At 40.9% G+C, this 16323-nt stretch overlaps 1 protein-coding gene across 2 annotated transcripts in view; it reads right to left on the reverse strand.

Moving 5' to 3' along the window:
- The window catches only part of SSR1 (signal sequence receptor subunit 1), a 24453-nt gene extending 15113 nt beyond the window's left edge, over positions 1-9340 (reverse strand). For both annotated transcript variants that reach the window (XM_054817136.1, XM_054817137.1), the window contains exons 1-7: positions 9119-9340; positions 6702-6820; positions 4886-4973; positions 4445-4707; positions 3616-3692; positions 1865-1943; positions 742-835 (exon numbers count right to left, since the gene is read on the reverse strand). In XM_054817136.1, coding sequence (XP_054673111.1) covers positions 742-835; positions 1865-1943; positions 3616-3692; positions 4445-4707; positions 4886-4973; positions 6702-6820; positions 9119-9203 — 805 coding nt within the window. In that variant the 5' untranslated portion in view covers positions 9204-9340. The remainder of the gene's footprint in view (positions 1-741; positions 836-1864; positions 1944-3615; positions 3693-4444; positions 4708-4885; positions 4974-6701; positions 6821-9118) is intronic.
- Between the last annotated feature and the right edge of the window lie 6983 nt (positions 9341-16323).

Below are 16323 nucleotides of genomic sequence, written 5' to 3' on the forward strand. Positions count from 1 at the left end.
TGGTGTGGTTGCATGTATCTGTTCTACAGTCTTTTACTGCTCGTGCCACATCACCAATCACTGCATGCAGGAAGCTGTACTTCTATCCATGCCTAGTTATCACATGGACAACACATTAAGCACTTCCACTCTTTAGATCATGAGAGCTTGCCTCACCTCTTCTACTCTGCACTGAAGCCATGGGAAAGCAAAAACAGAAGAAACAGCAAGAGAAGTTAGAAATATCCACAAACACACAAATGGTCTAAAGAAATCAGATACTGGGTTTACTGTTGGCATTTCAGATATCAAGTAGAACTTAGTGAGTTTTTGGACTTGTGAAGGCCATTATTACCCAGTCTTAGTGTGGCTTTCGTTAATACACACTTCTAATGCTTATTTAAAACTTTGGTCTATAGGCAAACTTCCAAACAACTTACAGAAACTTTGAGATGAGAGAAACTTTCTCCTATTTAAAACTCCTTTTGATCCACCTTTTGGGTAGAGGTTTTATACTGTTGAAAAAGAGTCTAAAGAACAAATTGTAAAAGTGACTGATAGTCATTATTTTATCGGTGAAGCTTGTTCTATACAAGAATAGGCTGTTAATCTAATAGTCTAATCATTAAGCATAGCACTTTAGACAATTTTTTGCTCCCTAGAAGAGATGCATGCTGTTCTGAGAAATTGGTATCAGCTACTTAGTTGCAACTACTTAAGTGAGTTTGTTACACTCTAGTTTGTGGAAGGCAGACTACTTACTTATTTGATTTAAAGTTTCTTGGGGAATCCAGCTCATATCAACATCATTCTGATTCGATGTTCCCATCTCTACTTTCTGTACTGGTCTTTTCCTCTGAAAATTCGAGACAGAAAATTTTTTTCTTTCCACAAAGCTTTGATAGTACAAGTATTAGAAATAATTAATAATGCTATATTTAATGAATTGCAATTATTTCACCAAGACATAAACTTGAAGCTAGTCAATGTATGAAGCTGTCTTTGTAGCTGAGCTTTAACTATCTTCACCATTAGCAATTTATTCACCTAAACTTGTCATTACCATTTCTAATGCCTCACAATACTCATTCCACACAAAGATATCAAGGTTTCATGCATGCCTGGGCAAGTTCATTACACCTGTTATGAAAAATGGCTGATGATTAATCAAACTTTGTGATAATTGGTTTCATTATACTTTCTCAGATTAGCACAATATTTCTCATATTAGTACAATATTCTCTCACCTTGCAAAATAGATTTCAAAGCACAATAATCATTCTATACTTCTTCCCAAGGGAAGCTACTTCAAAAATACCGTAAGCCAGACTGCACAAAGACACAACCTATGCGTTGCATGCAAATGAGACTTAAGCTTTCCATGGCTTTTACTTGCCCAACCACTGACACAATCAAACCCTTAACTGTTACAGCATTATAAATGGAATCTAGAAGGCCCTAATCAACATTACGGCAAAGCATTGATAAGAACTAAATAAAGGACTAGACAGCCATTTTTCCCAAAGTTTAACCTAGATTAAACTAATAGATAGAAGTAGAGAGCATGGGTAAAGTCCCCCCAGTAAGTATTGAATCAGTAGCTGCACACATCCAGTGACTGGAAGGTATCGAAGCTTCCAATTCAACCACTTCAGCGTGGTGCCGATGAGCATCAAGTAAGCAATCTAGATGTCTCCAATTATGAACCTTTTTTAAAAACCGTCTGGTTTTCCCAGTAATCTCCAAGGTCTTAGAACTTTAGAAGATTTACGTTTATAACTAACTACCTGTACCATTGTATGCCAGAAGCAATTACGGAATTGCTTTCTTGTCATACCAGCAAGGTCTTGTATTAACAAGTACATAGATAAAATACACTACCCACCTTCCTAGATTCTAGTAACTGATGTAGGCCAACAATGACAAGTAGACCAAGTCCAGCAAGGAACATGTACATGAAGATCCTTTAAAAAAAAACAGTTTAAGAAACAATTAAAAATCTTAAGTCTTTAAGAGAGTTTACAGAGAGGCATAGAGACTAAGCCTAGCTTTGGCCACATGCCTACTTGATCTTTCCCAAGAACTTTTGTAGGGGGTGGGTGGGGAATGAAACCCCAATGAATCTGAAACTGAAGTGCTAACAAATATTAAGTAATTACTCTGACCTCAATTTCAGAAACTGTAATCCTAAATTTAATTCTGAACAACAGAACATTTGAAAAATGCCATATAAACTGGGAAACTGTAATAAATAATTATTGAAATTTAGTAATTGCAAGAAGTCTTGCAGTATCATGTTTCAAGACGTTGGGTCACAGGTAGTATTTATGTTTGTGACAGCTTTAACCACTTACAAATCCCTTAGAAATATCTTATATATTTTTAGTATACTACTGCAAAAAAAAGTACTGCTTGGATAAAATTTTATTGACAACAGAGCTTTGAAAGGCCTTGTTTATCTTGCTCTGTGTTCCACGGTTAGAATTCTACCTATGCAAACAATTTTTTAAATCTGTGCATTTTGTTTTGAAGAACTCTACTGGAAATATCTGTTGATACTTAGCAAGAGGTTAACATGAATGATATCTAAAATTAATCTGAGAAGCAGACAGGAGTTTACAGGGAAAGAATCTATTCCAAATTGAACATCTTAACTCAGATTTATGACAAAGGAAATTATGGAGTTAAACTACAGAAGAGACTTAATTGAATGTCCCTGGTTTAGGGTAATTATCTATTCACAGGACATGAACTCAAACTGGTTCTAATAATTTGAATTCTTTTGAGAATGCCTTTATCAGAGTATCACACATTTTCACGTGACCAATTGTTCTTTTATTGATGCTATTCTATTTGAGAAATATGAATTAATGCAACAACTTTTTCTTTTGGTTGACCTTTTTTAAAAGAAAGCTTGCTCAGCAGGCAATTTCTACCTGTGGCAGGAGAATTCAAATAGTCAGCATTGTCTACAAGTATTTCTAAAGTGTTTTTAAGTCACAAGTTCTCTTAAATTTCCACTCCAGAGTTAGAATATTTAAAAGCATATCAGCACAGCATATGCTTGCAATATGTAAGAGGTGTCAGATGTACGTAAGTCTAAGACAGAAAAAAAAGACACCTACTACAGATAGGTGCTAGTGCAAAGAATGAGCATGAGTTCCTCTATCTCATACTCCAAATACATCTTGGATTACACTGGAGTGTTCCAGAAGCAAGTTATTGCAGTCTTCACAGTAGGACCCACAGCCCAGTACTATGCACTCTGCATCTTTAACTCTTAGGAACAAGCACAGCAGCATAACAAAAACTGAACAGCTTTGAATTGCTATGTAGCTGTATAACATCAGTTCTTATTCCAGGCTTAAGCCCTCTGAGCCAAAGCAGATGTGCAAACTGCTCACTGACATAGTACCAACTATGAAGATCCCCAGTATTAATACAGATTTTAATTTGGGAAAAGTTTGTATTTTCAGTATATCAAAGCTGTACAAGTCAAATGTCTGCTACACCATCAGCAAAACACAGTAGACCTAACATTCAATAAAATGAGGATACAAGAACTATTCCCACTGGCCCCATCAATAACCTGTTCTACCAGTATACTAACTAAACTTGAATGTCCAGCCTCCTTACGTTTCTCCATCCAGCCCATCTTCTTTTTCAATAATTATAACAGTTTGATTGAAGACAGCATCTTGAAACATGTTGCCCTATAAGAAAGTTCCACATAACATTTTAAAGTCATTTCTTGAACACATACACAAATGTTTACCTTTTTCCATGTTCTTGGAAAATTTCTAGAAAGCAGTAACTCCTGCACAAAACTTGATTTAAGTTTATAAGCAGTGCAAATTTGACTCAATGTATAAAAGCACAAACTTTTTGGTGCAAGTACAAAGAACAGTCTTGATGTTAGCAAGAAAGTCACATCTAGCCTTGAATATGTTCTTTCCTATAACACAAGATGTTACATGTGAAGGGCTCTTATTAGAACAATCAAAACACAAAGGTACAGAAGTCTGTTAAACTTTGACCTGCACTAACGGAGAAAAGAATCCCTTATTTTAACCCCCATTTATGCTTTTGGATAGTCTTCCCCCAGATTACAACTACTGGTAATTTTTTTGCTCAAAGTCAAATTTGCAGTTTAAGTTATCCTAAAGAAAGCTTTATTTTTTTTTTTTTTTAAAATGAGTACAGCCCACAACTACACAGTTCTAAGGCATTCTAGCCTCCACTGCTGACATAACTGTCAAGTTTAACATATACGGAACTAAGTGTATACAGGGGACTATTGTGAAACATATGGACAGTTGCTTACTGGGCTTCTGTATCTACTGATTTGCTTAAAACCACAACGGCATTCACTGTCTGAAGAGGTAGTAACTTGACTAAGCAGTTCCTTCCTGATAATTTCCACATCAAATAGAAAGATTAAAATGAATTACAATACCAGGCTTACATTTACATCTCTGTAGTTGAGATTGATAACTAGTCCGAAAGGACGACCACCCATAGGCTCAGCAGGGATGAAAGAGTACTCAAACGTGGCTTGTCTCTGTGGTGGAACTACTGTATTGAGAGGGAGAGCCGTGAAGTTCTGGATATAAAACTGGTAGTCTTGAGGATACCGGAAAGAAGCATCAAGAGACTCGACGATGAAATCTTCTGTACCCTTATTGGTGAAGCCCACCAGAAATTTTACAATGTTGTTTGCTGGAAAGTCTAAAGCACAAAAATATTCAACCATTAGAAACTTCATATACCACCAGACCTAGCCTGTTTCTAAATAGAGAGTCTCTAGAACAGATTCTGTTTTTTTAGAGCTTCACTGTTTTTATGTACACACTGATATAGTCTAAGCAATAGTAAAGAAGATGGTAGATTAGCACAGGACTCTTACCTTCACCTTTCACAAATAAGATAGTTGTATCAGCACTAGGTGAGGCTTTAGGTTCTCCTGACAAGTCTTCTTCCTCTTTTTCTTCTGTCTAAGACAAGAGACTTTTTTGAAAAAAATCCTATAATGAACAGCGAAGCAAAGACCATGCTTGTTTCATGAGAATCCCATGTGTCAAAGCATGAAACAACGGCAAGCATTAGTATCAATTCCTGCTATTGCAGGATTAACACACAGTCCGTGCTCTCTCTGGATTTAATTAGCATAATTTTCAGCATTCATTCTTCTACTTCTTGTATCTGACACAGTGACTAATCTGAACTGCATTTAGCTCTATTGAAAGGTTTCTTATCAGAAAGCAACAGTAAGGTCTCCACTTGGGGGTGGAAGGAAAAGAATAGAATCTAAATGTTAAGTGTTCACATCTAAGCTACTTCTATTTAGAAAACAAGTATTTCCAAAATCACAGTCAACCATAAGGCACATGACTTACTTTCACTACAGAGGGAGTGTTTATAGAAGCTTTCTACTCAGTTGTAATTAGTTTTGTTATGTATGCCTGGAAATACACTGTTGGAACTAAGTAAGTTTGTGGATTCACTTGTTCAAGTTCACCTCTGATGATTCACTTTTTAATTTGGCAAATGCAAACATTAAGGTCTTATTTTCCACATGGGGATCATGGGATCACCACCTCCCCCAACAAATAAAAACAAGGCTGATTCCATTTTGAACTGTCCGAACGAATTGCTTTGAGTTAGATCATTTGATTTCACTGCTTACACAACCTCTTGAAGCAGTGGATAGCTTACTGGATCAGTCATACATGTACCCTGGTCTAGGGATGCCATGAAACAGAGCTGAGCACCTAGCATCTTGATTTCAAGATGCTATGCAACACTGTCTTCTATTTCAGTGACAAATAAAAGAAGCTGTCTAAAGTGTAATGTTTTATACCCAACTAACATTATCTATTAAAAGCAAATTACATCCAAAAGGTTATTTAATAATATTCTGTCAGTACTGAATACATAGCATACCTTCTACCACTTAGCAAAGCTGGTCAACCATCAGTAAAAATCTAATAGAAACAAAGAACAGTTTACTAGGTCTCCATTTTTATTATGGAAGTCTCATCTTCCTGATAATATCCAAACTTTCTTATTTTACACCAGAAATTTGAGAAGCTTTTTGTACCACTTTAAGTACACTCAGTGTCTAGCAAACCTAATACTCTACTGCTACAAGCAGATCACATAACTACATAAATTATTTAACTTTGTCACACTGAAACAAGTGACCCCAAACAGCAACATGGCCACTGGTATAAGAGGCATACCCTGCAACACATATCAGAGACTAGGAATGCAGTAAGTGAAAACAGGTTTTCAGTATTAATACAGAGCTTAATTAAGAACTAAGATAACTTTGCCCCTTGAAAATCAATACCAAAGAAGTCATAATGAAGTAGTCCTGTACCCCAATGTCCTTCCCAGTTTACTGGGATGCAGCTCAAGCTGGAAAAAACTACAAGGGGCTCCTATGAGAATCCAGTTCTCTCACTTGGGGTTCTTTTTTGTGAACTGCAGTTTTGGTAGTCAGAAATCAGGCTGTCCTCATGTGGTTTTTCAACTGGTAATTCAGGAAGACAAGACAAATCCTTCTGAGGCTTCAAATTCAACAAGTTTAATTGGAGAGTTTGAAACACCTATTTGGAAATAGCAATGCTATTAAACACATTTAAATATATCTAAATTATCTAGCTTCAAGCACTTTTGGTCTAATTCTTACTTATGAAGTAACATTCATGTACAATTACCAAGTCTGTTGGCTCATCTTCTTCAACTTCAGCTTCATCATCTTCATCTTCAACTACAGTATCTTCCACAGCTTCCTCATCTTCTGTAGCATCTTGAGCTGCAACTAATAAACCTGAACCTACCAAGAAGAATGCAAATACAAGAAAACCTTTTCAATGTCTAGTTAATCAACAGAAAACTGACATTTTAGTACAAATTTCAAATTGAAGAATTTCTTAAAAATCTGTCAAATGCAGTGTTTTGAAGCCTCAGTTGCAAAAACCTCACATTCAAATGAATGTCTTTGTTGATCTTGCAGCCTTTTTCCTCCTCTAATAATTTTCTGAACTAGTCATTTATGTACCAGTAAGTTCAAAACCAAAAAGTTTACAGCTGGATAACAAGAAGTTCAGCATTCATACAGCAATGCTTAAATTCAGAGGGCAACCAACTTGCCTTAAAAGCTACTGTTTAATTTTTTAACATGTCACCATATTAAGATATTTTAATTTTGTTTTGTCCTTACAAGTGTGAAAATAAAAAACACTGCTATTGTCAGGAAATTAAGTTGGTGAGTACTAAGTTTCTTCAGAGACTAATAATGAATTCTTAGCATGTCCTTTTCATCTGCTGGTATCAACACTATATTTTCACAAGTAGTTAGAGAGTTATTTTTTGCACTTTAAATTGAAGTTTTAATACATAAAAAGGTGTTTCATTTTTTTAAGATAAGCTCCTTAATATTATATACTACTGTATCCATATGTTCAACAGCATTGGAAAACTAGTCAAAAAATAAACCTGTTCTAGAGCATGGCTCCAGAATAAGGCTCCAAGACAAGTGCAGTCAGTTCCTTGCCTCTTTGTTTTTATGGAGCTGTCTCTCATACATTCAAACACTGGGCAGATATGATTAATACAAATAGTGGCAACAGGACAAAGTTCTGTCTGTTTGCAGTTTAGAGCACGTGCAGGCTAGGCTGAGAACTTAAAACATATCCACAAAAACACAGATTTTTTTAAAGAAACTTCACATTTTCCAAAAGTAAAAGAGTAGAAATGCACAGATGACTGATTTACACAAGTCTGAGAAAAAAATTTAATTGCTATGAGCATACACTTTAAACATATAAAAAAAACTTTTAGGGGGAATAAAAATCTTTGAGGGCAAGTATATCCAAGGAATTCAGCACTGTTAATCAGAGTTAGAAAAAGCAAATACAACCCACACCTCAAGCATCTTTAGAAGGTACACTCAAAGACTTGCTCAACCACGTGCAATACTTAACCTCAGACTACACTGATTTTACTTGCTGAAGTTTTTAAACTTCTAAGTCTACAATTTTTATATTTTTTTTTTGTAATTAAAACCTTCGTATCAGAGCAGGCTACGGATAGGTTATAGGCATTCTTCACAAGCAACTACGCTAGCACATTCCCTTACACCTCTAATTTACAGTCTTTTCGATGGATGTCAGAAGGGATGATGATGTGGCAATAGCGGGACAGGAGAGCTGCCCGCTGCGGGAAGGCGCTAACACACAGCGTGCGCTGCAGCCCGCTGGAAGAGCTGGGCGAGATGGCTGCCCTTCTGTCTTTCCAGACTTAGTGGTAGGGACGCAGTTTTCAGATCGTGAATCAGATAACGCTATAGTGTAAACAGAGATTATTGCTCGGCGGCGTGAAGGACACTTGGGGGGTGGAGGGAGACGAGGCGGGAAGGCAGGCTGGTAGCCAGCGCATCTGCTAACGATTCACCGTACAAGCCAACACCACCCGAGAGCGGGAGCAAACAGAGAGACAAACCCGTTCCTACAACCTCAAGTACATTTTTTAATTGCTTTTTTGTTTGTTTGGGTTTTTGTTTTTGAGCGGGACAGCCGCGCTCCGAGGCCGATTTCACGGCTGGGCCTGAGACCGGTCCCCCTTGTCAGCAGCGGCGCCCTGCCTGACACCGCAAAGCGCGGTTCCCTCCGCCAGAGAAGCGAGAGACCAGAGTCCGGCCCTACCCGGAGGAGCCCGCACCCCGCCGGAACGCCCTCGAATGGGGCCCGCCGCCTCCCTGCGAGGTCACAGCCGGGACGGGACGCCCCCGCTCAGCCCGCGCCCCACGGGAGCGGAACCGGGTACTGGAGCCATGTCCCGTCCCAGCGAACCGAGGAAGGCAGTCCCGGCGGTGGCCCACGTGCGCAGGGAGGCCGCGTCGCTGCCGCCCGCGCACGGCGGCGATGAATGAGCAGCGCTCGGCGCCGCCTTCCTCTCGACAGGACCGCGAAGGCTGCGCTAGGGTCCCTAGGCCTGGCGAGAGCGGCCCTCCCGCTCCCCGCCGCCCCCAGATCGCCAAGGGGAGCCTGCCGCGTGCTCCCCAGCAGCCGTTACCCACATCCTCCCTCAGGTAACGACAGCCGCTCACCTCCCCTCACCCGCTTGCTCTTACCTGGGCCGCTGCGGGCGCCCCCGAGCAGCAAGGCGGCGGGGAAAACGAGCAGGGCGAGCAACACCACCTGCGACAGGCACCTCATGACAGCGGCAACAACCAGCCGGCACCCCACGCCTGCCGCTGCGGGCTGTCTAAATGGCGGCGGCCTCCATCCGGGGCCGCTCCCGCCCCGGCCGCGCCCCCCGCCGCCCCGCCTACCGCGCCGCAGCGGACGTGGCTCCGCCAGGGAGGAGGCAGGGCGGTCACGTGAGCTTATAACACACGTCTCCCCTTCGCCGGCGCTCTGTGTGCATGCATCGCTTCTTCCGTTTTCTGGTCGGGGTTGGCCTTGGCTTCCTGTAGCCTATCACACGACGCGCATGCGCGGAGTTTCCCGCCTGCCTTCCTCCAGCGCAGGCGCCGGTGGTGCGGAGCCGAGTACCGGGCGGGTGTGCCGCCTGAGGTGAATCACGGCCGGGTAGCCCGGCCTGGGGTGTCGCGGGGCTGGGGAAAGCCTGGCTGAGGCCTTCAGCACCTGGGAGGCCGTGCTGGGGCTGAGGGGTGGTACGGCCTCTCTCATCGCCCCGGGTAACGGCGGGGCGGCTCTAAGCTCCTGTGGGAAGTGCTGCCTGTGGCTGTGAGGGGTGGCTGCCGGGGCCGTCCTGGCCACAGTAGGTGGGTTGGTGTGGAAGGGCAGGGCCCCTTCCCTTCCCCTGTGCCTTCAGCTTCGGTTGTTTGTAATGCAGGGGATGCCAGTCGTGGTTGGCTTTGTTAACGCACTGTGAGGAGAGGTGTAAAAGCCAACGCATGAGTTGTTGGTTTGGTTTTGGTTTTTCGTGGTGTTTTGTTTTTGGTTTTGGTTTTTTTTTTTTTTTCCAGAGTAGACTAACATACCTCTGGAAGGAGCCAGGATAAAGCATGTTATTGAAGAATAGGTGCTATCAAAATCTCACAATTCCACGTTGCTTTAGTATAACTGGTTTTGAGCCATATATTTGATGGTTTAATTGAAAAAGCTTCCAAAAGTGTGATAGGAAATGCATATGAAAGAGATATGTTTTACCTTTATCTCAGTGGATATTTTGTTAAAGGAAATGTATGACATATTAAGATGGAAAGCCTTCCCAATTCCCACAATCAAAACAGTCAGTGAAAATACCAAGGCCAAAACCAGCCCTCAAGCTTTCTCTTTTCTACCATAGTTAATTCAGTGATTTACATACAGGGCACAATAAAACATGAGTAGTGTTAAGTCACGTCCCATATTTTGAGGTAACTTTAATTTGTGCATATGCAGCTTGCTGTGATGGCAATGGCAAATGTAATCTCAAGTCTTTTTGTCTTTCATTTTTTACATTGTTTTAATTCATTTGATTTTGAACCTGTAAATTACACAGAAAAAATGCTAAAAGTTACCTTTCTAGCTAAGTTTTCTCTTAATCGTATTTTTAACATGCTGAAAATATTACTGAAGTGCTGGTAAGTATTGACTGAAGATGAAGTGTGATTACGAAAACTAGAGATCATCCATTGCTACTGATAAAAGTATTTCTAGTCAGATAATATCCACCCAATGGTATAATATTACTTTTTCTGCAAAGGTCTTTAAATTTAACATAATAATCTTAGACCAAACATGTTTGACTTTACCTAGTCATGGTTTGGTTGTTTTGTGGTTTTGGGATTTGGGGGGGGGGGGGATGAAAGCAGCCAGGTATTTTTTTTCTTGCAAATAGAACACTGGCATGCTATAGGAGGCTTTCTGTTTAGCACTGTAGGATCTGAAACATACTGTGTCTTTTAAGTAGTGATTATGCACTTTATGTGCTGCTTTTCCATGTGAGTTAACTGATCCTGTAGTCACCTATTAATTAGTAACCTGTGTGTTGCTCTTACTGAGTTTGTACCTTTCTGTGGGGGCACAGAAAGGTGTTAATTAAAAGTGTATGTGAAAATAATTGATACACCTTGACTAGCTTTAGCAAAACACCGAGCCCAGATTGACTGCAATATTAGAGCTGTGCCTAAAAGCCTCTTAGGCTGCAGTTCTTTTGTGCTAAGTACTCTCCCCATATTAAACAACTTATAATCTGAAAGGAAATACTGTATGAATAACTAAAGCAAACTTCAGAGAGGGTTTGGGTTTTTTTTGCACATACTGCTCTGTGTGTGTATTCACAGACATAATAAAAGAAGTGTTGACAATAATTGACATTATTGTAACTTAGATTTGACGTCTCATGTCAGATGCTAATTCTGAGAAGACTGGTGTTCACTAGTTGTTCGCATTGCCCTTTGGGAATTCTGCATTTGGTCACAGTTATGTACAAGCATTGTATCCTTGCATTTAGAAATAGCTTTTCACTTAGAAATTACAGGTAAAACTGTTATTTGGAAAAATGCCTTCAGTTTCATAACATGTATTACAAAAAGGGTGAGCATTCTTAATGTCTGTGGACTATAAATAAAGTTTACCTCATGTTTCCAGTTGCCATTTTGAACTTCTTAAATGATTCTCCCAGATATGTGTTTATTTTTCTAAGATATCAGCAAAAGACAAATAGTTGATTATATACATATGGAGACTTACTATTTCTGCATTAATGTTTGCTTTGGCATGGCACAGTGTTTAAGAATCTGTTGGACTGCCTCGTTAGCATTCACTCAGTGGCTTCTATGAGAGATGGATTCAGCAAAGTGCTTTTAGGAGCAGTGTCAAACATATAGTCCTAACCTTTTGTCTGCTTCTTCTTTCTCAGCTTTGGATGGTGTACTGAGATGTCTCAGGAAGAAGCCAGCTGAAACGTAATCTGACTAGGACAAGGATCTTGCTTGGAATGTAGAGGGAAATTTTGTTGGCAAAATCAGGAGGTTCACTTTTTCACTTGCTCCCTGATTTTTCCTGGAATTTTATATACTAGCAAAATGTATTTTTTGTTGGTGGTGGGTTTTTTTCTCAGTTGTTTGTGTCTGGACTTTGCTATAGTTGTCTGTACCTTGCAGTACCACCATATGCCAAGAACTGCACTACTTCCTGATTCTCTTCAGGTTCAGGTCAATGCAGTAGTTTTGATGAGTAACCTGCCTAATCCACTGTACACTGAAAAGATAGCTCATTGTTTTTGCTGGGACTCTTTATGGGCTCACAGATAAGACCAAATTTTCTGCTTTTCAGTAAGTGTCAAAAGCTGTAAAATTTTCTTCTAATAGTTGGTGATTTCATACTCTTCTGTATTTTGTAGTACCTGCTGAAATCAGAAGAGATAATCCTATACTTCCAAGAGAATTGTATCCAGGATTATCTATTACTTTTTCTAGTTTAGAGAATTCGATGGATATGGAATTCTGAGAATTTTTACTATTAATTTCTATAGTACTTTTCAAAATGACAAACACTTACCATATGTGACAGTTACTAATGATTCCAATGAGAATCTCCCACTACTTGGACCTATGAAGCTGTTCTTGTTCTTTCTTGCCACTGAGTATAACTCTGGGGGATCAACTGATTTGAGATTGATGTAGGCAGAAAGTACTCATATTGCAAACCTCAGCCCTGGGAGTCCTGTCAGCTGCTTCTGACTGGGTGGTAATACAGGAGACAAACGAGTGTTCACAGGAGCTCTTAATGAGATCTGCTAGATTTTTAGCCTGAGTTTTGGGGGTTTTTTGAAAGTCAGTGCTTTCCCATTTTTTTTTTTCCCAGGAAGGCATTTTAGTTACCCTGTTGCAGCAAAATTGTATCAGACACACAGGTTCCTTATTTTATCTGAAAAAAACAGATACCTACCTCTCTGGAGATCTACCTGATACAAATACATGGAAAAATTATGCATTCCATGAGCCTGACTAATTTAGATGTCCTTCTGAGAAACAGAAAGAATCAACTGAAAAGTCTAATAATCTAGATAAATTTGTCATTGCCAACCATGATTGCTTAATCAGATTTATGAATTCTCTATGATGGCAACAGGAAAGGAGCTTCAGGGCTGCCTTTGGCCTAGCTCAAGATTGCCCAGCTTAAGACTCTTTGTAACACTTTGAAGGTTTGGGTGATAGTTTTGCAATATATACAGATTAGCCATCAGATTTTTGTTATTATCTCTGCATGAAGAGCAGAAACAAAGTTGTTGACACCAAAAGATAAAAAGCTATTTTTACTCTATAGTGTAAATTAATTATTGCTACTAATTCAGTGACAGTCTGGCTATTTGGTAGATTTATGTCATTGTGTACATGGAATTCATAAATCTAGTCTTTCTCACCAAAGAGAATGGTGCTGTGCTGTAATGTTAGAAAAGCACAAAGTTGGAGAGTCCTGACTTCTGCAGAGTTCCCCAATTGCATCTTAGTGTTTTAGTTGTGAGACACTAGTAAAGAGAGAACCTAATATACCATCCTAAGTAAGTCTACCTTCTTGTACTGGTTTTGGCTGGGATAGAGTTAATTTTCTTCATAGTAGCTAGCACAGGGCTATGCTTTGGATTTGTGCTGAAAGCCGTGTTGAAATAGATGGTTTTGTTATTGCTGAGCAGTGCTTACATGGAGCCAAGGCCTTTGCTGCTTCTCACCTCACCCCACCAGTGAGTGGGCTGGGGGTGCACAAGGAGTTGGGAGAGGACACAGCTGGGACAGCTGACTCCAACTGACGAAAGGGATATTCCATACCATATGACATCATGCTCAGCACATAAAGCTGGGGGAAGAAGAAGGAAGGGGAGGATGTTGGGAATGATGGTGTTTGTCTTCCCCAGTCACTGTTAGGCGTGATGGAGCCCTGCTTTCTCGGGGATGGCTGAACACCTGCCTGCCAGTGGGAAGTGGTGAATGAATTCCTTGTTTTGCTTTGCTTGCATGTGCGGCATCTGCTTTACCCATTAAACTGTCTTTATCTCAACCCACAAATTTTCTCCCTTTCACTCTTCAGATTCTTTCCCCCATCCTGCCGGGGAAGAGTGAGCAAGCGGCTGTGTGGGGCTCAGCTGCCAGCTGGGGCAAAACCACAACACTTCTTTTACTTAAAGATCAAATCTTTTGTTAAACAGTTAAATTATATAAAGAATAAACAGTATGTGCAACACTTTTTTTTTTGATTCTGCAAGAATATTTAGCCTGAGAATCAAAGTGGGTTTGCGGTTTTGGTGGTACTAGGCTAAAGATTCATCATGTCCATTCAATTATGTTTATCTACTAATCCTTTTATATTGGTTGAAACCTACCTAGAAATACCACAAGGGTCAACTTCAAGATTACAAATTAAATTTACATTTCTGCATGTAAATCAAACAAATTGGTAGGTGTGAGAGTTGGTTTGTATTAGAGCCTAGGTGGCACAGTGGTGTAAGGTACCAGCATTCCTTTTACATAATTTGGACTCACAGCGTGGAAGAGTTTAGGAGTGGCAATGAATCTGATGGTGTAGTTCTGCATAGCTAACTGGCATGGTTCAGAACTGCTGACTGTTCTGGAGGGGCTTGAGGCTCACACAGACGTGGATGTTGTTCACAAGTGGCAAGCTCTGGGGTGAAAGCCTGCAAACCATCTTCCCACAGTTCAGCAAGAGATCCCATATGTTTTTTCTTGCATCAGAAGTAAAATGGGACAAATGTTTGCTGGTATTTTTTTACTAATGTTCCAAGTTCCTTGATGCACACTTTACTTTTTTTGATTGTACTACGTTATAGTCCTGAAAGATAGCAGGGTTGTCTGGCTGCTGCGAAGAAAATGAGTCCAGTTCTGAATGCTGTTATGTCTATAGAGTTTGCCTTCTCCAGAAGGTCTGTATAATAATAATAGGTGTGGTGTTGATGAGGCATAAGCCTTGTGGAAGAGGAAGAGGGAATGAGGACATCTCTGTACTAGAGCAGTTACCAAGCAAGTGCTGCTAGCAGTGTTCCTGTAGCACTTCAGTGCAACCCTATCCTTCTGCTGTGTTTGTGTAACAATGTGTAGGGCAATATACATTCACTTTACTGACTGTGTACTCATGCATCCCTCCCAAAGGCACCTGAGTAGCTGTCTAGCCAGGAGCTAGCAGCAGCTGAGGAGGCTTGCACTCGTATTATATATTTATTCCTAGCACTGCAGGGCCCTACTCAGCTTCTAGACTTGGTTGAATAAACTCTGTATGAACACAGAATAATGAGGAGCAAGAGAGGAAAGGGGCACAGTACACAGTAATATTTGTTAGCAGTGCTCAGTACGTGCAGACAATCTCTGATTTTTATCATTGTGAATAATGAAAGCTCAGTAAGTTGGTCTTGGAAAGTTTTCATTTCATTAATTAACTCTCTGGTGATTGTGATGTTTTTCATGTACTTGGTAACTAAATGTTCGTGGTAATACAGTTTAAGACTCAACTTTATAGAATAGAATCATAGAATGGTTTGGGTTGGAAGGGACCTCAAAGATCATCTAGTGCCAACCCCCCTGCTGCGGGCAGGGACACCCTCCACTAGACCATGTTGCCCAAAGCCTCATCCAACCTGGCCTTTAACACTTCCTGGGAGGGGGCATCCACACCTTCTCTGGACAACCTGTTCCAGTGCCTCACCACTCTTAACAGTAAAGATTTTCTTTCTAATATCTAATCGAAATTGACCCTCCTTCAGCTTGAACCCATTACCCCTTGTCCTGTCACTACACTCCCTGATAAACAGTCCCTCACCAGCTTTCCTGTAGGCCCCCTTTAGGTACCAGAAGGCCACAATTAGATCTCCCCAGAGCCTTCTCTTCTCCGGGCTGAACAACCCCAACTCTCTCAGCCTGTCCTCATAGGAGAGGTGCTCCAGCCCTCTGATCATCTCTGTGGCCCTCCTCTGGACTTGCTCCAACAACTCCATATCTCTCCTGTACTGGGGCCCCCAGAGCTGGATGCAGTACTCCAGGTGGGGTCTCACCAGAGCAGAGTAGAGGGGCAGGATCACCTCCCTCGACCTGCTGGTCACGCCTCTTTTGATGCAGCCCAGGACATGGTTGGCTTTCTGGGCTGCAAGCGCACACTGCCGGCTCATGTTGAGCTTCTCATCAATCAATACCCCCAAGTCCTTCTCCGCAGGGCTGCTCTCAATCCATTCCTCGCCCAGCCGATAGTCGTGCTTGGGATTGTGCCGACCCACGTGCAGGACCTTGCACTTGGCCTTGTTGAACTTCATGCAGTTCACATGGGCCCACCTCTCCAGCCTGTCAAGGTCCCTCTGGATGGCATCCCTTGCCTCCAGCAT

The sequence above is a fragment of the Grus americana genome, chromosome 2 (assembly GCF_028858705.1).
Source record: "Grus americana isolate bGruAme1 chromosome 2, bGruAme1.mat, whole genome shotgun sequence".
Lineage (NCBI taxonomy): Eukaryota > Metazoa > Chordata > Aves > Gruiformes > Gruidae > Grus > Grus americana.